This window comes from Zosterops lateralis, assembly GCF_965231275.1.
Source record: "Zosterops lateralis genome assembly, chromosome: 8".
Lineage (NCBI taxonomy): Eukaryota > Metazoa > Chordata > Aves > Passeriformes > Zosteropidae > Zosterops > Zosterops lateralis.
The window spans coordinates 32466132-32489054 of NC_139768.1; the positions used below are offsets into that span (position 1 = coordinate 32466132).

At 48.3% G+C, this 22923-nt stretch overlaps 1 protein-coding gene across 1 annotated transcript; it reads left to right on the forward strand.

Moving 5' to 3' along the window:
• Positions 1–7799: 7799 nt before the first annotated feature.
• LOC310911906 (microsomal triglyceride transfer protein large subunit-like) lies at positions 7800–18476 on the forward strand. The gene is made up of 18 exons (XM_083865941.1): positions 7800–7975; positions 9054–9235; positions 9432–9575; positions 10034–10141; positions 10652–10768; positions 11600–11739; positions 11817–11970; positions 12159–12316; positions 13023–13188; positions 13595–13702; positions 13818–14030; positions 14129–14343; positions 14933–15030; positions 15733–15854; positions 16186–16413; positions 16720–16844; positions 17068–17238; positions 17511–18476. Exons 1-18 carry the CDS (start codon positions 7909–7911, stop codon positions 17656–17658), a joined length of 2664 nt encoding a protein of 887 aa, XP_083722067.1. The 5' UTR covers positions 7800–7908; the 3' UTR covers positions 17659–18476.
• Positions 18477–22923: the final 4447 nt, after the last annotated feature.

Genomic DNA, 22923 nt, shown 5'->3' on the forward strand with positions numbered 1-22923 from the left:
CTGCAGAGACTCCTGCAGGAAGCGTCTCCCCCTCTTTTGGCCACAGAGGGAGCCGAGTCTCCGGTGTTGACTCCAAACCGTTCAGGCTCCAAGCCCGACTGCCAGAAATTGTCTTGGCCCCAGTTCCCAGCACAGCAGTCAGAGCTCACACGGCTGAGGGGGGCAGTGCAGATTAAATCATTCCTGCTCCTGGCTGCCGTTTGATCTCTGACCTACACACTGTCACAGAGGGGCAAAACCCGCACAGAGGATGGATTTGTCTTGCTGGCACAAGAAGAGAAGGAGAAATCTGACAGGAATATTCTTCATGGTTGTGCCCGGGCTTTGTCAAACTCTCCAGCTCCTGCACTCGGGGAAATAACAAGTGGCTTACAAGAAGTGACTTTTCTGTCAGTGAGGAGGTTATTATGGATTCATCTCCCACTGGAAAACAGTCTCCATTCCCTACTGCTCTTTGCATCCCCCAAAGAGTTTGGAGGGCTGCTGCCCAGCGAGTCCTGAGTTGTATCTTCCTTGTCAATCTGATCACCCCCTTGTTTAATTGTAAAAACATAAATAAAATGCAGTGAGCATTGGCCCAGAGTCTCAGGACTTGTATGTCTCTTCCCAAGAAAGGGAAAAAAGAGTTTCTCTCAAACCAGAGAGTTTAAAATATCATGTTATCTACATATATTTTAATAAGGAAAAGAGAAAGAGTAAAATATCGATTCCTGTGCCAGTGGTGCTCCAGTCTGTTTCTGTTCTTTCACTTGTGTTCTTCTTTAAGAATACTTTAAAAGTAAATAAATAAAAGATTGTTGAATTTAAGCCAAACGAGAAGCAATCTGGCTGCAGGCTTGTGGCACTCCACTGCCTCAGTTCCAGCAAAGGAGCTCATCCCCTCTGCAGTTATGAGCCACATCCCAAAGTACTGAGCACCAGCTTTGAGCTTTTTTAAAATGGAACTGTAAGAAAAGCTGCTGGGGAGGGCCGTGCTCCAGGCACATCTGTGGGATTCCATCTGTGCAGCTCTCCAAGCTCAACTCGTGTCTTTTCCTCTCGTTGCTGGGTTTGGCTCATGCATTTCTTGAGGGGATGGCCCTGCACTGCTCAGAGCATGTGTTGACCATCAGAGAAACAGCTTCTGTCAGTGTGGATCATTCCTAAATGGACCATTTCCCAAAGTAATTCCCGTGTGTCCTTGGGTGACTTTATGATACTTGTATCCCCAATTGTCTGTTTTGTTTGTGCTGTATATTGAGTTCCATACCTTTCAGAGTGGTGCCAAGATTGAAGCAGGGAAAGAAGCAGTGCAGAGTTTGTTTTGAAAACAGCACTCCCTGTTCTGCATTCCTTCTCTGGACGGTGGCTCATCTGAGGCACAGGACAGCGAGCTCTCTGCTTTTAGTTAGTTTTAGCTAGCTGAAGGCAGAGAAGCTTCCTGGACTGTTTTTGTCTCCTTTTCTTGGGAGTGTTTAAACCTGCTCTGGACTGAAAAACCCAGAGGAGCACCTGGAGCTGGCACCTGGGGGGCCTGGACCTCCAGAGGGACTGGGACTGATAAGAAACTGAGGGAGCTGAGCTACAGCCATGGCAAGGATTTTCTCAATTTTCCTATCTCTCTTTGGAGTGGCAAGAGGTTTTATTTTTCATATTATTCATTCTTTATGTTTGTGGGCACTTTGTTTGTTAAATAAATAGCTTTTTCCACTTTTCTCTGATGAAGTTCTTTTCCTGGACTGGCTGGGGGGAGGGTCTGCTTGGGTTTGCTTTCCAGAGGAGCCCCATTCTGAGGTTTCCTCCCAAATCTGTCCTAAATCAGGACAAAGTGCCTTAACTTCACTTACTCAAAATGGCTTTTAAAGGAGCCTGGTTTAACACACTCCATTTCTAAACAGCCAGTGCACAACACTCCTTCACTCTCTGCCCATGCTATTGTTATAAATGCAATGGCAAATATTGGATTAATAAAGAAACAATTTATTAATAACACGATATCGATCACCAACAAAAAGAGAAAACCACAAAATAGGAAATTAGCAGCGCCACGCCGGGTGGATGAGGGGTCTGCACACCAGGGTACATGATGCCCAAATCCACACCAAACGGTTCTCAGTCCAACCTTTTATAGGATTTTTCTGCCCTTAGGCAGTCCAGGTGTCCAGGGTGGGCTGAATAGTCCGAATTTCTTTTTGATGGCCTTCCGGGATCTTGTCACGTCCCGTTGATCCATTCCGGGAAGGTCTTTTCTTATGCCAATTGTACCAGCCAGTCTTATGTTGATTCCAGTATGCATATCGTGCCAGGGCATTGATGAAATCTGCATCGTTGTCAAGAAGGAATTCTCCTTGCATTGGAAAGGGTGCGATTCTTATCGGGGCTGGCTAGTGTCTTTGTTCAGTCTGATGATCCTTGTCCTGTTTCGCAACTCGAGCCGAATTGTGCAGGCTGGGGATACAGATTGCTACCTACTAGACTTTACATTTTATTAACATCATTCTTATTATACATTGGATTATTATTTTATACACGAATTTTTACACCAAATTTATCACACTATTCTCTGACCCCTGGAGAAAGGCTTGACAGCAGCACAGAGCTTGTTAAGCACCAACAACTTCATCCAAAATTCAAATCCATAGCATGGGCAGAGCCTGACTTGAAATCCTGAATTCAACTGCAGTTTCATTGCCAATGGACAAGATGAGAAAGGTTTCCTTAGCAGTTGTTGAGATGATAAAGTAAGGGAGAGGACAGAGCATGGAGCGGGGGAAAGAAAGGGGAAACCTTCATTTGCACACTGGGTTTTTAACCATCATGGACACATCTCAAGGACTTGCAGAAACCATTCTAATCTCAAGAAAGGAAAAGCTTCCTGGATATTTTTATTTCAGCAAGAGCCTAAGGAAGGCCTCAGCAGCAGCAGATTGGGATAACTGCAAGGCTGGTTCCTTGAGCAAGGAGAGCAGAGTGTGCTCTTCACCAGCCAGACCTTCACCCACAGCACCCAGAGGGTAGAAAAACAAGGATACAACAAAGCCTTAAGTGAGGAACGGGATATCAAGGGTTTTATAATGAAAGAACAATGTCTGGGAAACAGGAGCAGGAAGGTAAGAGAGGAAGGAAATGGGGAGGCAGATGAGGCCTCTTCCAACTGGAAAAGAAAAAAAAAAAAAGGGAGGAGAAGGGAGGAGGATAGAGAAAGCTGGGACTAAATTCCAACTCAGCTTGGGCTGGGTTTAAAGGTAGTAGCGTTGTGGGTTTGGTCTGATTTTTTGGCTAATGTACTATTTATGTGGTGGTTTTATATGTGTTGAGTTTTGTTTACTAACTTGGAGATAGGATTTTGGGAGAAAAAGGCGAAAAAGGTTTAATTTAAAAGTAAACAAATAGTTTATTAATACACAGTAAGGAAAAGAAAAGAAAATTTTAAAACTCTTCTTTTTACAAGTGTTTATGTTTTTTACAAACAACATACAGACAAAACTTGTGACATTCAGTCAGTTTTATTATTTAAATATAGCCTATTAATTTTTAAGGAGAGGAGTTTTTTGTTTATTATGGAATTTTTTTACTGACAACTTAGGAAAAGGTTTTTTGTGGGTTGGAATTTTTACAGAAACAGCTGTTTGGGGAAAACTTGCTTATATGTGTTTTTTTCTCATTAGCAGTTTTTCAAGATGCTTATAGGTTGTGAACTTAGGTATCTGGGGTGTTATTTTTTAAAGATAAGTAATTTTAAGGTAAAGGATTTTTTATTTTAAGGAACAGAGTTGGTTGTCTTCTTACTTTTTTTACTGGTGCAGGAGTTTTTCATCTCTTTTTTTTCTCTTTAGGCATTTCATTGGACTATACAGTTTATCACAAACACTTTTGCTTAAAAATCTACAAATCATGTCTCTAAATGCATATTTTTTCATTATTTAAAGGACAATTTACTAATAGAATTTATTTTTATAGTTCAAACAAGGAAGTCTACCCAGCAGGCAACTCTTTCATCGTTCTTCTAATGAATCTTTTTCTCACTCTTTCTATTTGACTGTAATGCTACGTTTTCTTTATGTTCAATTACTTTGTTTGTTTTTACTTTGGGAAGAGCCAGTCCTTTGGAAGTTTTATCTGCTGGTAAAAAAGAGTTAAAGCTTGATCAAGCTTGTAGTAGTCACGTAATTTTTGCTGGGCAGCAGCCAAGATTTTTTAAATCTTCAAGAATGAGAAAAAAACTTAGGCTGGCAAGTTTCAGAGCAGCTTAGCTGATAAAAAGGTCTTTGCCCTCACTCTTCGGTTTTATTTAGAGTAAGCCCAGCTCAGAGTGAGTACAGGCTGCAAGCTTTTTCTTTTTTTTTTTTGCTAAAAAGCCCCCTAAACTCATAGCTAAGCCTTAAGCCAGCTCCCCCCCACAGGGAGAGTGGCAAAGTGTTTTACAGCTGTTAAAAACTGATTTAAGCCAGGCTGAGGGCACATCATCCCCTCCCCTGGCCTGGGAGTCACCAGGCTAGGCTGGCCTTCTGGGACAGCCCAGGCCCCCTCCAAAAGAAAGAGCCAAAACTGCCTTTACCTACTGTGAAGGCAAAAAGGAAAAAAAGTAAAAAAATCTCAAACTTCTTTCTAACTTTTAAAGCTGTGTAACCCAAAAGTATATTCTTGCATGCAATTGGCTATTTTAGTTATCAATTTAAAAGAAATCACCAATTGCTCTTCACCATCTGTGCTAAACCAACACACAGAGGGAAATTGCAGAAAGAGGAGACTTCTTTATGGTAGCAAGGAACTGGGATAAATTCACTACAGAAATTGAGAAATTTCTACCAGCAGCTGCTCCCTGCAAAGGGGTCGGGCATCCATTCCTCATGGCAAAGCCAGGCACAGAGAATTGGGCCATACAATCTCCCGAGGTTGATCCCAGCCCTATTTTCCAAAAATTGCACAAAAATATAATTGTGCATTAACACAGCAAAGTCTTTTTTTCAGCTTATCAGGCATTGAGATGCCTCAGATTGAGATGCCTCAGATTGAGATGCAAACCCAGCTCCTACCACTTTGCTGTGCTTGGACTTCCCCCCCTTCCCCGATCCAATTCCTTGAGCAACCAAGGGAGCCAGCCAAGCCAGAGGCTTTTGTTTGTTTGTTTGTTTGTTTGCTTGTTTGTTACAGGTAGAGGAGAGAAGGAGAAAAAAAAAAAAAAAAAAAAAAAAGGAGGAGAAAGAGGAGGCTGTCCTGGAAAGTGCAGCCTGGCAACCTCCAGACAATAAAACACAAAACAAACAAACAGTGCCTTGCAAGTGAGGAGCTCACAAGCCTCTCCAGGGGCAGATGGGGTGTAGCTCTTTTTATACATCTCACAATACAGCCTCATCCCCGATGTTTTCTTCCACAAAATCCATAAGTATGTGCTTGCATAGGAAATTCCTAAGCAACTGCCTAAAAGTACAGATGGGGAAGGGGGCATTTCTGCCTTACAGACCCAGCATAGGTGAGCTGGCTTAAAAAATACATATATATGTATATACACACACACACATATATGTCTGGTCCAAATCCAGACCTGTGAATATATATTTCTGTAGCTCCAAACCTTTCAAATTCCAAAATTAACCGAGCGGAATTGATATTTTTCTTTTTTTCTTAAAATTTTGTGATTTTTAGCCAGTTAACACGGGCACCCATCATATACTTTCCTTGCTCACAGGGCAGGTGATTGGCTGCTTTGCAGGAATAGAAACCATTTCCTAAGGTGTCTGTCCTGTAGGAAAACCAGGATATTTGCAAAGCTGAAGGTCATTTAGAAGAGAAGAAAATTGAGGTTTGCAGGCTTTGATTCAACAGCCCATGCTGCTTCCATCCTGCTCCCATCCAGGAGAGTGCAGCCTGGCCACCCTTTGCCAAAGTCCACCCTGATGTCACAGCTCGGTGGCAAGGTCCCTGTGTGCCTCTCTGACCTGGGCACGGTGACCTGGTCGCACTGACCATCCCTGCTCTGCTCAGCTCTGTCTGTAGGTTTTAGGGCTGCCACACCAGGTCCTGCAGCTGGAAATCTCCCATGGTGATCCAGCAGCCAGGGTCCTTCACTGGATAGAAACAGGAGATCACACTTGGGTGGTACACAGGGGGCTGGAGGAGCACCCAAAATTCCAGCAGCACTGATTTTAGGTCCGTGCATCTGTCCATAGGTGTCCAAAGTTCCATAAGGCACCTTTCCAAGAGCATGGCAACCCCAGATGGGTTTGAGAAGATTGCTTCACACAGTTTTATCTCTCTCTCTGGTTTCTTCTGCTTTATTCTTTTTCACAGATCCTCTCAATGGCAGAAGGAAGAACCAGGTTTGGAGAAAGAAAAAACAGGTTTTCTCCCAGTTTTCCACATCCTAGTCCTGGAAAGTCTTGGCAGCCAAGCCTAAATAACCAACCTGCCAAAGTTCAGTTCCACTTTGAGGCCTCCTTATCAGCAGGTTTTTTTTCACAGTCTTATTTATGTTTGCCTTTCCTCTCCAGGTATTGTATTGAGCTGCAGCCAGCAAACATTCTGGGACCTTACCTTCAGGGCTCAGACTCTCCACAACCACTTCACTCTGAAATATTTCCTTTTTCCCCACCCTGGATAAAGAACTAAAACTTAGTGCTCAGCAGGATTTTCATCCTCTGGTGTGCTTTGCTCTCACATTGCACTGCAGAGCACAGAGTCCCCCAGAGCCATAAAATGGCTTTGTGTTGGAAGGAACCTTAAAAATCACCCAGTTCCAGTCCTCCTGCCCTGGGCAGGGACACCTTCCACTATCCCAGGTCCCACCAAGCCTGGCCTTGGACACTTGCAGGGATCCAGGGGCAGCCACAGCTTCTCTGGGCCATGGGCTCCTCTGCCCATGATAGGGGATTGAAAGAAAATAATCTTTAAGATCCCTTCCAACTCAAACCATTCTATGATTCTATAAAAGCTAAATGAAAATACTAAAGAGAAGAATATTTTTCAAGGTAAGTATGGGGTATTTGTCCATAAAGACCACCAGAAGACCAAGTGAAGACACCACATATGGGAAACCTATAACTGGAGTTTCCCCAGTTGCTCTCAGTTGGATCTGCCCTGATTTTCTGATCACAGTAGTGGCCCAAAAGCCCAGTGGTGATGCAGAGCTGGGAGACATGCCCTTGAAAATGGCAAAACACCAAAGTCCTGGGGTTTTGATCCCACTGTAATATGCATATCACTTCCAGAATGACACACAAAGTGCCCCCTTATCCCACTCCTCCATTCTTTTTAGCAAAATGCCTTCCCAGGACCCTGAGCTGCATCACCACCACTTACTTTGGTGTCTTTAGAAAACAAACTCAGCACTCAGAAAGTTCATGCATTTAAAAATTACTGTCTGGTCAGTGGGCCAAGGGATTTAGAGATGGATTTCCTAAGCCCTTTCCCGTTTCTTTCTGGGGGTAGCAATGCTCCCCGTCCCCTCCAGCCTGGCCCTTTAAGTAACATGAACCTCCGGGCTGCAAATCCCAATCTCCAACTAGAAGGAAGGGAAAGCTGTTTCTTCCCTTCCCCCCTCTGGATCTTTTCTTTTGAAAGCAACTATCTTCTATCCCATGATGGGAAGAGAGAGATCAGCAAAAGACAGCAACTTTCTGAGCATCCTCCTTTCATATCAGGACAAACTGGCAATTTCTCCATCTCGAAATGTTTCTGGCAGCTCTTTTTTCCCAGCTTTCCTCCCCTCCCGTCGGCCTTTGGCAAACTTCAGCTGATTTCCAAACCCTCCGTGGCTGCGGGGGGTTGGTACAAAGGTTTAATTATTTGCCTTTTCTTGGGTAAGGCGGGGACAGGGAGAAGGTCGGGCCCCATCGCCTGTCACTGCTATTCTTGCCCACTTTTGTTGTACGATCCCTCTCTCCCACCCCCCTCCCTTCCCTGTCTCCTGCTCAGCTCCCGGAGCCCACCATGAACCCGCAGCCGTTTTGGGGAAGTTTTTGCCTAGTTTGCTTTTCCCTCCTGAGAGCAGCAAAAGGTAAGAGAGACTTTGGGCTGATTTAGGTCCAGGGACTCGACAGGGTCTGGATGCCCAGAGAGGTGAGGTGCTCATCCCAGCTCTTGCCTTCCCAGTCTCCAGCCAAGCCGGGAACAGGGACTGGCAAACTGCAAACAGCATGAGCATCTCCCGAGGCTGGGAAATTCTGGGGATTGTGGAAGTCCTTGCGGAGGGGGGGGGGGGGGGGGGGTGGGGTGGGGTGAGGAAAACCAGAAAGCTGGAGCTTTTCAAACTGCACACAGTGCAGAACTGTAAAAACTCTTCCATCTGTCTCATGGAGGAAAGCCCCAGGGACTGAGCTGGGTTTCCATTGATTCATTTGTTGTTAAAAGCAGCAAAACTATAAAACATTTCAGAAGCCATTTCAGCAAGTTTATCAAATTTGCAAGAGAATTTCAAGTGACTTCAGAAAACAGATTTGACTGGTTTTGTCATGGCAAAGGCAACCCTCCTCCCTTCAGTCACACTTGTATATAAGCAAGAGAAGGGACTCCAAATAGGTCTCGAGAAATAAGATTAAAGCAGAGAGTTTTGATCTAAAGCTGTCCTACCAACTTCATTTTGCCTTAGCCCAAAGACAGTGATTTAACTAGGAGTTAGAAGTTCTGATGGAAAACTCATAACATGAAGAATTCAGCTTCTTTTCTCCCCTAAAAATGTTGATTGTGCCCCAGTTAATGCCCAGTGCTGAAAAGGGATACCACTCCTCTCCGTGGGCATGCTCAGGAAACTTCCCCTCAGGATTAAAATGTGTTTCTTTGGCATTTCTAAAAGTCCTGAAGCCCTCAAGCAGAGCCCCTGCTCCAGCCATCATTTTTAAGGCACAGGTGGGAAAACTAGCAGGAATCGGCTGTCAGCCAAGAGAATACCCAAATATCCAAACCACAGGCACAAATAATTCCCCATGAAAACCTTCCCACCAGCTAGACTTCCACTCCCAGGAGGTGGAGTGATCCAAGTCATCAGCACCCCTGCAAATCTGGGATGGAGGTTTCTAGGTGTGGGAAGTGGAGGTGATTCATGGCCACTTTTGTTCAACATTTCCATCTTTCCACAGGGAATTTGCAGCTGCTTTCTTTCCAGCCCAGGACCCTGTACCAGTACAGGTACACCCTGGATGTGCAGCTGCACCACACGTCCACACCATGGCCATGGGGAGCCTGGCTGCAGGCTGAGACATTGATCCACCTGCACCAGCTCTGGAGGGACCAAGGCGGGGAAGAGTTGCTCCAGGTGCAGGTGTGTGGGGAGGTACAGCCAGCACGGCCAGGGATTCCTGCTGGGAACCCCCCAGGAGGTGCAACCCCCTCCATTTCTAGCTCATACCAGCTGAAAAATGACCTCTCTGACCAAATCCATTGCCTGCAGGTAAAATACTCACCAGCTTTAGAGCAGACACTTGGTCACTGCTTTCTGCCATCTTCTCCTGTCATAGATCCGTGACCTGAAGGCCAAACACCAGCCAGAAGAGGAGAGGAGCCAGGACAGCACCAGAGGTGCTCCCGTAGAGTTTGCACTGAGCCCAGAGGCACAGGCGGAGCTCCAGCAGCCAGTGTTCATCTCCTGGAACAGTGGGAAGGTCAGCTGGACCCCTCCTGGGCTTGTTCATGCCCTCTGCAAAGCACTCCTGTCCTCATCCTAAATTTTCTGGGCTATGAAGCCCATAGGAGCTCCTGCTCCACCTCTGATTTCAGAGCAGAAGGAACTGGACAGAGTGGCCAGTGCAGGAATGTACATGGAATCCCATCCTCCTCAGCTGGAGCTGCAAAGACTCATATTAAAGCTCTTCAGTGCTAACCATGGGATATAATCTCCTTTCTGACCTTCTCTAAGGCTATGGAACTCCAGGGTGGGAAGGAAAGGGAAATTTTGTGGGCTTGCATCCACAGACCTGATGCTATTAAGGTCCTCCTTGAGAAAATTCCTCAGGTGTCTACAGTGTATTCTCAGGTTCCCTTTTGTCAGGGAAAGCAGCAGAGAGAAAGCAGGGAACCCAGAGACATCCTCTCAGCCAGGCACCACCTCCTGCCCTCCCAGGTCAAAGCTTTCTATGGGAATGAAGCAGAAAACATCCTGGTCTCCAACTTGAAACGAGGCATCATCAGTCTGTTCCAGCTTCAGCCACATGCCAGCACCACAGTGGAGGTAGGTCCAGAGCTGGGGCCACATCTGCCCAAAAATCCAGGGATGCGCCAGGAGAGGGGGCAAAATTCAGGATAAACAACATTGGGTCTGCTGCTCCAACCAGGCTGTGAGCAAGGATGACTCTTGGAAACGCAGAGGACTTAAAATGAAATAACCTAATTTTCAGCAATAGGCACCTTTACAAAATCATAGCCTTTCCCTGGACAGTAGGAAGAGGAGAAAAAAACTCCACAAGCATTCCTGCCAGGCAGGATTTGCTTTGCCAGCAGCCAGCTAGAATGATCTGTGAACAACATGAAATAACCTCAGAACCCCAAATGCAGGCTCAGAGATGCTGCTGCTGGTGTTAGCCTGAATTTGCAAAGATGCCTGGATGGACTTGGAGCTATCCAACCACCCCCTGATTTGGGCCACTTTCTAGATTTTAGGTGCTGTTCTCTTTATTACGTTGGCCTTTCTGTCCTCTCCACGGATCATTTAATACTGATGGTCACTCCCACTGTGTTTCAGGAAGATGCCTCTGGAAGCTGCCAAGTCACCTACACCATGTCCAACCATTCCATCACCAAGGTCAAAGATCTCCTCAGCTGCTCAAAGACAAAGTCTGGATTCACCTCCATAAACAAAGCAAGTCCATTGCTCTCACTGTGGGGGGCTCAGCTCACATTGAGTACAGCAGGGCCACCCCCAAAATCTTTTCACAGGTGGGCTTGGATTTCCATCCCAGCTGGCTTCAGCCTTCTGCACCAGCTTGGGATGGGACTCTTAGACCCATCCTCAAAGTAGGATGCACCAACATCCCATCTTCTGGTGTCAGGGTGGGTAGGAGCAGTAAAGGTGCTCTGGGTCACCCCATCCTCACTCTTGTTATCACTTCTGATCTGCCAGCTGATCCTGCTTGAGAAGGTGGAGATACAGGGATGTTTTCTGGGTCTCAGACTTATTGGATTGGGGATTAGTTTGACAGGACTCTGTTTTGCTTAAAGCAGTAGCTTGTGTTCAGCCCTGACATAAAGAGATGAAATCCCATGGGTCTTAGTGCAGTTATACCTGCCATAACAAAAATTCAAAGGTTTGGGGTTTTTTAATGTACAAATTCTGCTGAATTCAGTATAAAAATGGGCATTCCCACGGAGACCCCACGGGTCCTGGCAGAGGTCTCAACACCACTTTGTTGTGCAAGTCCACATGGTGTCACTAGTCTGTCTACCTGCATCAGCTATGGGTGAGAGAATCCCCTTGCTGGTTCTCACCTGGTGTTGCCTTCTCTCACACCTGGGAAGAAGACAGGTTCTTATGGATTTTCCTTTCTTACATTTTGCAAGTGAAGTAGGTGACTTCGTGGACCAGAAAGTTCTTTCTCTGCTAATGTAAAGAGAGAAATTTCCTGGGGAGAGGGCAAGAGAAAAAAGGTTGCATTTTTTGCATTTTTTTTCTCCTTGCTTTTCCCTTTCCAAGATTTTTGGAGTCGAGTGGCAGCCCTCCAGCAGAAGCCAGTACGTGGTGAAAGACAACCTGCTCCAATCAGTCCTGGCAGAGGAAAGCCACACGGTGGCTCCAGCCCTGAGATCCCGCTCCGCCATCAAAATCACTTCAAGGTGAGTAATGATCCCCACCACTGGCCATGGAGGGTGGAAATCACAAAGCTTTCCATTGACTATTTCTCCCTTCACAGGCAGCAGCTCCAGCTGGTGTCTCCTGCAATGCCTGGGCCAGCAGAGGTGTCTGGACAAAGCCTTAAGGATGTGCTGGCTGGCACAGAGGCACGGCCCCAGCCCCTGAGAATGACCAGCCTGCCCTTCAGGAGGGTCTGCACCCGCTGCCCATCGGTCAGTGATGTTACCCACCCCCAGAACTCTCCAGGGGCTCCCCCATCAAGCTGCACACTTGTAGGATTTGGGGTTGAACCCCAGTGGTGCTTTTGGAGGGGCTGGTTACTGCTGATTGGTGTACATATTATCCCATGATAACATGGGAAAAGAGGCTAAATTGCACCTAACAAACCTCACCTTTGCAGCTGAGAGCCTTCCTGAAGGCTTTTGACAGGCAGAGAGTCAAAACAGACACCTCGAAGGTGGCAACAGCCTGGCAGTTCCAGAGGTTCATCCAGATGCTGCGTGGTGCCAAGAAGAGGGATGTCCTGCAGCTGCTGAGGAGAGCCCCTGAGGAGACACGGTGAGAATCCCTGGAACCATCTCTCCAAAATTCTGAGTGCTGGACAAGATAGGGCCAGTTGGTGCTGCTCCCTGCACCATCCCTGGTCCAGGCAGCCATCCTGACCGGTGGCAGCATTCTCTGGATTTTCCTAATGCCTGTCCTGTAGAGAGCAGTTTCCCCAAGAAAAAAGAGAACCCTGGCAAAATGCCTTGGGAGACTCCATTTTTAGTGCCATAAGCAGGAGGCTGATTGACATGCTCTCTATTGTAATTGTTACTAGAAAGTTCTCAGTTCTCTCTGTTATCATAGGTTAATTTTTGGTGCAAGAATTTTAATATTCCTAATCGTTGTCCCCTCTTGGACCCTTGCCTCAGACCCCACCTTTACTCCCCACCCACACTGGGGTGTATAACTACCCCTCTCTGCCCCTGGACTCCACCTTTGGCCTTATGCCTTTTGCCCCTTGTTACTGCCTTGATCCAGTTCAATCCAATCCAGTGGACACCTTATTTTTTGTTATTTTTGTGTTATTAAAATTACTTTTTGGACAACTGGATCGAAGCTGCCTCTCTCCATTCAAGTCACCATGGGCCTGAGGCCCAGGAAAACTCAAAGGGGTCTGATAGTCTGGGCCAGACCCCGGGAAGTTTCACTGTCCTGTCCAAGCACTGCATGGTTTTTGTGGGCCATGCCACCACTGGTGACTTCCCTCTTCCTGCTCCAGCCCCTTCCTCGTGGAGGCAGCGGTGGCCGCACAGTCGGTGGCTTCCTTGGCAGCTCTCTCAGACTTCCTGGATTTCAACAAGGAGCCCAAGTCCCTCCTGGAGAAGTTTCTCTACGCAGCAGCTTTCTCTCCCCAGCCTTCAGGAGAGCTCCTCCACCTCATCTTAGTGAGTATGAATATCTCTGTCTCTCTTTCCTGAGGGTCCTGCATCTGGGATGGATCCATGCACCATGAAAAAAAGGAAAATGTTTCTGTAGAAATTGGTTTTCCTGCTCATAGGGTTGTTTTATGTGCTTTTAATGGGACACTGGTGATGGGAGCAGATGCTCCTCAGAGGAAAAAATCAGCAGAAGATGTTTTGTATCAGTGCATTAGAGATAATAAAATCTTAATTTAGAGCCACAACATTTTTTCCAATTCAGTCATGCATGGCCTCCTTCAAGGCAGGTAAGAAGTAGTTTTTCCTTTCTTGTTTAAGAAACACTTTGACATAAGAGGTAAAGCATAGTCCTTCTCTTTTTCCCCCTAATTTCTTTTTTCTTGCTTCCTATTACCTCTTTTCTGATGCCCAGGACAAGCTGGATGGGAAGCAGCTGGCACCTGAGATCTGGGAGACAGGGGTAATTGCTGTGGGCTCTCTGGTGGGCAAGCTATGCCAGCAGAAGCTTTGTGGGCTGCAGGTGGGTCCTCTGCAGTCCCTCACACTTGGCTTTTCGGGACTGCCCCCCCAACTCCAGGGGTGCCCAGAATGCCTCCTATCCCTCACCTCCCTCTCCTCCTGCAAATCCTGAGCAGGTGGTGGAGCGTGGGGTGGAAACCATCCTCAGGGGGCTCAGAGGTGCCAAGGAGGAGCCTGAGGTGGTCATTTACCTGCTGTCCCTGGGGAATGCCATGCTCCCCGAGACCATCCCCACCCTCCTGGAGCACGCCGAGGACGGTCCCACGGCTGTCACGGCTGCGGCCACCTCTGCCCTGCAGCGATTCCCCGCTCCCCACATCTCCAGCAAGGTAGGAGAGGAAGTTGCCACAGCTTGGTGCTCCCCTCCCCACTCAAAGCCAAGCTGCTGGGGTGCATTTGCACTCTTTTAATTATCCCTTCCCGTCAGGTGAAGCGAGCAATGAGGAGGATTTTCCACCAGAAGAGGAAGAGTTATGACAAGACTTGTCGCCTGGCTGCTGCAGAAATCCTCCTGGATAACCACCCCTTGCCCATGGATGCCATCAACATCCTGCTGGCCACCAGCGAGATGGAGACAGAGATGGCCACCTTCCTGCTGCTCAAAGTCCAGGACAGCCTGCGTGGCCACCACCACATGGCAAAGTGGGGCTTGAGGGGACGGGTGCATTTTCCCCCTCTGCTCTACATCACCTTTTTCTCCTCCTCCTCCACAGTCCAGCTGTGGGTTTTGGACCAACGTGTCTTTAAAATGTGCCAGCATCACTTCATGGGGGCTGCCTGGGTATTCCTGGAATAACAAAAGGGATGCAGATGCCAAACAGCCAGGAGAAATCTGGCGTTCCTTGTCATCCTGCCCCATGGCAGTGGGACCCAGGCCTGTGGTTTTGGCAGAGTCCCTGGAGGCCAAAGCTCTGGCTCCCAGGGCAGTGCACAGTTTGTTGCTGCATTAATCTTGTTCCTGTCTGCACAGAACAAACCAAGCACTCACATTTTTTCAGAGCTAAGCAAAAGCTGCACAAAAATATCTGCCTGATCTATCCTAACAAGCCAGAGGAAAAGGAAATTCCAGGGTAGCCTGTGTCTAACACTTTCATTTTTTACTCACACTGCTCTGGGCAGTCAGCCACCATGAAAAATACTCTGGCAAATTATATTTCCTTCTGTAGTGGCCACTGACCTTTTCCCTTCCCTCCCTCCCAGGGCTGACATATGCTTTCCCTCTCTTTTCCAGGAAGATAATGAAAGACATCATGGGAGACCCACGGATAAATAATTACAACTTCTTCTCTAAAGTTGGCACCTCCTCTTCTTTCTCAGGACCTCTGACAGGTGACAGCATAGAGGACACAGATCCCATGGCCCCCTCAGAGGGTTAAAGCAGGGGTTGGTGGGAAAAGGCAGCTTCCAGAGAAGGATTCAGGTCTAAATAAAGCCCCAAAATCTTGGGGAAGGTTTCTGAGAATGTCCCCCAGCACCAGCTGGCTTCCACCACATAAGATATGAACATCTCTTCCTCTAACACATACTTTTCCCAAATCCTGCTCGTTTGAAGGAGGAGCTTCAGCTGGAGATTAAACCAATAGCAGATTGCTGGTGGAAGTTTCTGTGCTTTCCCTGACAAGTCGAGATATTTCACTCCATTCCTCAATTCCTTTAGTATTTTTAATAAGACCTTCAAAGAGGAGGATTCTTATACTGAGATTTAAAAGAAAGAATGAAACTTCAGAGACTGCAAAAAGCAGCACTTGCTAAATATCTGCTGAATTCTTCATCACTCAGCTCTCATTTCAGTCTCTCTTCCAATTAGCTCGGTCTTGCCTTGCAGAGGGTTAGTGTAGGTGGAGTAGCCAGGGAGGAAAAAAAACACACAACCTTGCAATGGTAAATAATTTGAGTATTGCAAGAATGAAAGGAGAAGATGCAGAATGGTACCACAGGTTTGGGTTGGAAAGGAACCTTAAAAACATCCTGTTACAACCCCCCTTCCACCAGACACCCAGGGGTGTTCATGGGCACCTCTCTGCCTTTCAGTCACCCAGGACCTGACTTCCACTTTCGGGCTGGACCTGCTGTTTTTGGAGGGTGGATTCCTGAGGAAGAGTGTCTCAGACTTCTCCCTGTTCAGCCACGGCCAGCGGCTCCGTGCAGCTCAGGTGCCTGTGGAAGAGGGGCTGGGGGCTGGAGGGGGGTGACAACACCAGCCTAGTGGTGCCACTGCTGTCCCTGTGTCCCCTCTTAGTCTCCTTGTGGTGCTTCACCTCTGCACTCAGCATGTCCTGTATGAGAAACAGGCAAATTCCCAAATCACCTGTGTGAGACCAGACACTCCTGCTCTGGAGAAGGGAGCTTCTACCCTACTACCCCAAAAAACAGAAGACATAACACTGATCCCTCAGGCTGCTCAGGGATGGCTGGGATGCCTCATCCAAGACACTCCATTGCTAGTGTCCTGCTCCAAAGGGCCCCTCCCCTTCTGTCTTCCAGGTCACCTTTGAAGCACAAGGGATGGAGTTGATGCTGGGAGAAAACCTCTCGGAAGGGGAAGAGGAGCCAGAGCTCATGGCTGGGATGTCGGCCACCTTCTTTGATGTCCAGTTGCGGCCAATCATCTTCTTCCAGGGCTACACAGACCTGATGGCCAAGGTCCTGCTGAGCAGTGGAGAGCCCACCAGTGTGGTCAGAGGGAACCTGCTGCTGATGGATCATCACCAGGTAGTGCATGGAAGGAAGCAGCGTCCTCGCCACATCCCAGTGAATCCAACAAAATGAGCCTGTGAGGGTTACACACCATAGACACAGATCTAAGAGCAAGGAGGCACTGCCAGATGTGTCCTGGGGTTGGTAAAGCAGTGAGATGGCTTGTTCTGCCATGGAAGACTGTGGCTGGAGTTGCTCCCTTGCAGGCCCAGCTGCAGGGGTGGGACAGACATTCCAGCAGCCACAAGGTCCTGCTGATGCCAGCCACTCATCCAAGAGCAATGCCTGGTCACAGGGAGCTCTGCCTTTTCCATCTTCTAGGTCATTCCTCTGCAGTCTGGCCTCCAAGTGACCATCAAACTCCAGGGTGGGCTGGGACTGGATATTTCAGCTGACATGGACGTGAGCATTTGGGAGCAGGAGCTGAAAACCAGTGTCATTGCGAGGTGAGCGGGCAGGAAACAGCTTGGCTCTGGGAATGGGAATACCTGGGGGGTAAGGGTGGATTTTCACAGCTCCCTGCTCTTCTCCTGGTGGGTCCAGCCTTCCCTGGTGGTCACACACACATTTCCCATGGCCAGACCTCTAATTAGGGTGTTCATGGAGTTGTTTGGTGCCCAGCGCAGGATGTTGCTCTGTGACCAGACCCTATGTGCTTCTCTCTCCCAGGGGAAGCCTTGCCATGGATTTCCAGGCAGAACTGGATTCCCCTTTCCTCCAAGCCACCCTGAGGAGCCAGACAGAGGTGGAGACCTCAATCCACTTTGACACCAAGCTGAGGTTTTCCAGCAGCCCCGTGCTCATGTGCCTGCAGCTGAGAGAGGAACAGGTCCCATACAGGTAGTCCCTGGGTACAGCCAGATCCTGTAGAACCATCCTGGTGGGCTTGAGATAAAGGAGAACTTCTTGGGAAGAGGAGGGGATTAACGGTTGTACTCGTTGGGTCGGAGGTGGTCGGGATGAGGGAAGGGCACCACAAGTTCCTGGTATGGGTGGAAGCACCATCCATAAGACCATCAGGAGATGGTGACTGGGCTGGTCTGGGAGGAGAAGGATGAGATCCTACCACCCCCACAGCCTCCTGACCATCCTGCTGTCACTTTGTCCCACAGAGAAGTCTTCACAATTTCCCAGTCTGCTGGGAGCCAGAGCAGCACTGCTCAGAAAGGCCGGCGTGGCACCGTGCCTGGGAGGGAATTTGCTTTGCACCAAACCAATTCCAAAGTCTGCAACCTCCTGCTGACTGCAGAGAAAGAATAAGGAGTCACAGCACTTTGGGATTCTCCTCCACGACCACCTTTGAATTAGAAAAATGCCACGATAAGGACATCAGAAGGGATCATAGGAAGAACTGCTGAAGAACAGACACATCCCTTGCCTCCAAACCTGCCCTCACACCCCAAAGACTGAGATTTCCCCCTGCTGGACTCCTCCCCTTCATGGGGAAGGGTCTTTCTGGAACCCAAGCTTTTCCTCATGAAAAACAGCCTTATTCTGCAACTGAATGAGTTTCTGAGATCCCAAGAAACGCTCCTGGAAGACTGCATCCCAAAATGCCATGTTTTCTCCACATTTGTGGAAGACATTTCTCCACATTTCCTGCAGCTCTCAGGAGAGGACTCATGTGCAGCCAGCTGGAAGTTCCCAGTGGAGGGAATAAATGACCTTCCTTGGTTGGGAGGTTGGCCTCCCAAGCTGAATTGTTATCATCCACCACCACCCAACACCTCCAGCACTGGAGGCAGGCTGGTGAGGGAAAAGCAGCACTTCTCCATTCCTTCCTGATAATAATGTGCTTTGGAAGTGTTTTTTTTTTTTTTTTTTTTTTTTTTTTTTTTTTTTTTGTTTTGTTTTTTTTTTGTTTTTTTTTTTTGTGTGTGTGTGTGTGTGTGTGTGTGTGTGCTACAAAACAAACTTTTTAGGAAAGAAAAGAGGGAAATGGAGTATATATTTTTAAATTATGAGCCTGAAATGTTATCACTGAGTCTCCTGGTTCAGTGGAGGAAAATTGCCTGGTTTTCCATCTGGAGACACCAATTACAAATGCTTTGGTTATGTACAGAAATAAATGCCATGTATTTTTACATTGTCTCTGTTTGACTCTTAACTTTCCTGGATACATGGGTGGGAAGAAGGGAGAGGCACTTCCAGCAAGAACCTGCTTTCTAGGTCTGTATTTAGGGTGCTCCCTTTCCTCTTTCTCCTCCTCTAGAGACTGACAAAGGCAGATTTGTCATTCAGCTGGTATTTACCCCAGATCAGCTGAACTTCTAGTCCCAAAGGATACTTATCCTGTCAGAGAGACCAGGTCCTGTAGCTGAGATTGGAGCTGGAAATGTGTTTCCAGACCCTTTGGAAGGGGTGAGGACATTTGAATAGGGATTTTGCCCATTTGCATTGCTGCTGGAAGTTTTGCTGTCCTCCTGAGCCACTGAAGCCTGAAGTTTTTCAAGCCCTTCCAATGATTTTTTTTTTCCCAGTCCTGGTTAGATGGTCAAGCAGCAAAAGCAATGAAGGTATATGGGCCTTTTGGTAAAGTCACCCATGTCCTTGGCAATGGCTCCAGACCCTCCGAGAAGGGACCTTTCAGCCCCAGAGCCCCAGTAAAGGTGACACTGTGCCCACAGAGCTGGAATGGAGTCACCTCAGTTTAAGTGGGCAGAAAGGGACATGGATGTGCTTTATCCTTGCAGGGATGGTGACTCCACCACTGCCCTGAGCAGCCTGTTCCAGTGCCTGACAGCCCTCTCCATGTAGAAATTTTTCTTCATTTCCAAACTCCCCTGGCACAGCTTGAGGCCCTTTCCCCTTGTCCTGTCCCTGTTCCCTGGCAGCAGAGCCCGACCCCCCCTGGCTGTCCCCTCCTGTCAGGGACTTGTGCAGAGCCACAAGGTCCCCCCTGAGCCTCCTTTTCTCCAGGCTCAGCCCCTTTCCCAGCTCCCTCATCCTCCCGAAGAGTCATTTCATCCGGCAGGGAAAGGGACAGTCAGGCAGGCTTGGAGTGCCAGAGGTGACTCCTGATGAGGACCCCCCCAGAAGAGCCACGATCCATCTCCCAGGAATCTTTCAGGTGGAGCAGGGCTGCTGCCGCCTCTGCAGGAGCGGCTTCCCACCGGAGCTGCAGATCAGCAGTGACCTCCAGCGGCTGCAGCCAGACCCGATGGAGATCTCGGGATCAAACCTCTCCGGCTCCCCAGGGATGTCCCACAAGCGGCACACGAGGTCGAGGGACCTCCAGGTCTGACACTTGGCAGCCCCTCACCCTTCTGACCAGGGTTTTGGGTGGCAATGCCGTCCCCTCCTGGCCTCCAGGCTTGCCAACACAAGCAGTTTTCCATGTTTTCTTTGCCCCTGCAAATCACTCTATTGCCAGGGCATCCCATACAGCCCTCAGGAGAGAACATGGACACCACTCACCAAATGGAGAGATAAAACATTATCTGCCTGTCTATTCCAGCTGGCGGCAGAGACAAAACTACCATGAGAAAGAGTACACAAAAGTGAGGGAATGCATCTGAAAGAATGGCAAGGATTGGTTTCCCTTGGGAATTTAGTGGAGAGGCAGCTCTGAAATGCTGGGACAGAGCTCTGATCAGCCACTGCTCTCTCCTTCCTAGGCAGCCTGCAATACAAAGAATTCTATTTCCTGCCTGCTAGGCCCCAGAGACTCCCCAAACTCCATGAAAAATCAAAAACCCCATCCAGTTTATAACTCACCAGAGCAGCGGCAAAAATCCCAGCACTGAACTGCGGCAGCAGCAACCCTCACATAAAACTGCAGCTGCACATCCCAAACCCCCACTGCAGAGCTGGCAGCTGCCTTAGGACATGCACGTCACACTAGGATTCCTGCAAGGTATTCCTGGGACACGCACATGATTATCTGAGAGCCACAGTGCCCTGGAATCAGTCTGGAGAATCCAAGGAGCAGCAACTGGCAGGGTGGCTGTCATAACTTACCCAGCAATCAGGAATCCAGGGAGAAAGCTGGGAAGCTGCAATGGGACACAGCTGGGCAAACCAGAGCAGCTGTGCCATGAGTAGATCCCTGGGGGGAAAAGCTGAGGGCCAGGGCTGGTGAGTTAGGCAGGGAGCCTGGGAAATGGCTGAGCTGAGCCAGTGAGGCTCCAGGGCTGAGATAAAACCCTTTGGCAAAAGCCATGGGAAAGAAAGCTGAAGTTTTCCTAGAAAACTGTTCCACTCACTCCATCCTGGCCAGGAGTGTGAGTACTGAAGGGTTGCAATACTTGCTGTAGGAAAATTAGCAGTGAAGGTGTTTGGAGGCACAGCCGTAATCCCAGTTCCCATGAGGACGATGGGGACAAGCACCTGCTCTACCCCATCTCCCAGAACCACAGAATCTCTGACTGGTTTGGGTTGGAAGGAATTTTAAAGCTCATCTCATTCCACCCCCTGCCATGGGCAGGGCATCCTCCACCAGACCAAGTTGCTCCAAGGCCCATCCAACCTGGCCTGGCCTGGTCATTCCAGCAAGAAAAGCCACAATGAGACCAGTTGCAAGCCTTGAAGCCTCTCCTATCCCTTATAAACCCCAAAATCTCTCCTTGCCCAGATATTGTGGCTGCTGCAGCCTAAAAACCTGAAGGTGAGATGAGCTGTAGTGATGCCATGTGGAAGGGAAGCACCCAACATACAAGCAGAAGAGTTTTTCCATGGTAAAATCCAAGCAGGGTTTTCAAAACATTTGAAAAAGCAGGCACTGCAAGGATCCAGAACAATCCAGTGTGGATTTTAAGGCATGACCTGGTAGGGTTTAACCTTTCAGAAGGGCCATTAAAAACACAAGGGGAAGGACTGAGCAACTTCATTCCAAAAGACGTAGTGGTTCCTCCATCACTCTGAGAACTAGAGGTCTGCAAGAGACTTTTAAAAGGATGTAAAGCAGGAGAGAAGAAAATAAAGCCTTTTTTGAGGGATTACAGCAGCATCAATCACCACCACCACCACACCTGTGAAGTTTCCACAGGGAGCACCATTTTGTGTGAGTGTGATTTTAGAGCAGCTCCCACACACCCTAAGGGCAAAGTCACGTTGTTCTCATCTCCCTCCCATGCAAGTGCCACCAGTCTGCCACTCAAGTGTCCCCTCCCAGCCGAGCCCTGCGGTCCAAAGGGCAGGAAGCAAGTACTTGAGAGGGAAGCCTGGCCATTCTTGTCTTGTCCTTGAGCATTCCTTACTCCCAGCTGCTGTCTGGCAGCTGGTCCTATCATCAGGTGCCGTCCTTCAGGCTTGGAGCAACCTGGTCTGGTGGAGGGTATCCCTGCCCACAGCAGGAAACTGGAATGAGAGGAGCCCTAAGGTTCCTCCCAACCCAGACTGTTCCACTCACAAGGATTCTGTGATTCTCTGAATTCTGTGATTCTCTGCCTGCTGCAGTTGTGCACCCACCAAGCACAACCTCGAGAACACAATTTTGAGGATGGAGTGGAGCACCCGTAAGGTGGGACAACCGAGGCAGCACCAAACCTTGTATGAGAGATTGCCTAAAATCTCCAGCAAGAGGAACTGGGCTTTGGCATCAAACAGGAAAAGGCAGGCGACCAAAACACACCCTGACACTTCTCTGGCCTCATCCCTACCCTGGTTTCACAACTTTATAGTTTTTACCTGGCCATGGCATCAGGGCTCTTTTTGGCCTGAACCAGTAATACAGCAGTATTTATTTTTGCACTGACTTAAATATTTATGTGTGTTTATCTATATATGTATATATATAGATATTTTCTTCCTCCTCAAAACAGCAATGTGAATTCTGGCTGATAAAGAGGGACTGGGTTGACATAACACAAAGTAAATCCATTTCAACACATGGGCTATGCTCATATTTCCCCCTCCACACACATCCCCAAAACAGATCAACAGCAAGAGATTTTTATGTGGATTTATTTTTAATTTTTTTACATTATGTTAGAGTTTAAAAAAAAAAAAAAAAGGAACCCAACAAAATTAATAAATATTAAAAGTTAAAAAGCTCTGAATCTCATATGTACAAAACTTTATACATCATGGTAACACTGGGCAAGGTTACAGCACAGGAATGACTCCATTCATCCACCTGGCTTAGGAGGGTGCAGGGGACCAGAGTCATCCTCTCCTCCTGGAGACAGGACCAGAGACAGGTCAAAGCCACCCAAGCTCAGCCTGCCTTCAGCTGGAATAACTTGCCCATCCCCTGGAAGTGTTCAAGGCCAGGATGGGGCTTGGAGCAACCTGGTCCAGTGGAAGGTGTCCCTGCCCATGGCAGGAGGGCTGGAACCAGATGAGCTTTACAGATTCTTCCAACCCAAACCATTCCAGGATCCCATGAAGCACACAGCGCTGGGTGCCAGCCCTGCAGCATCACCACCCCAGAGCACCCACAGCTGGTGCGGGGGAGGTTATCACATCCTGCTTTACATCTCCCCCACCTCAGCCTGAGGTCAGGATCAGCACCCCCTGCCCAAACACCCCCAGGGACCCTGGCTGTGGGTGCAAGGAGACCTGAGCCATAGCTCTCCCCCGAGG

Bases quoted from the DNA above. Each gene is read 5' to 3' on its own strand.
- LOC310911906 (XM_083865941.1), top strand. From the start codon at position 7,909: ATGAACCCGCAGCCGTTTTGGGGAAGTTTTTGCCTAGTTTGCTTTTCC. The intron at 14,344-14,932 runs GTGGGGCTTGAG...TCTCTTTTCCAG, and splicing joins GGCCACCACCACATGGCAAA to GAAGATAATGAAAGACATCA. The intron at 16,845-17,067 runs GTGAGCGGGCAG...TCTCTCTCCCAG, and splicing joins AAAACCAGTGTCATTGCGAG to GGGAAGCCTTGCCATGGATT.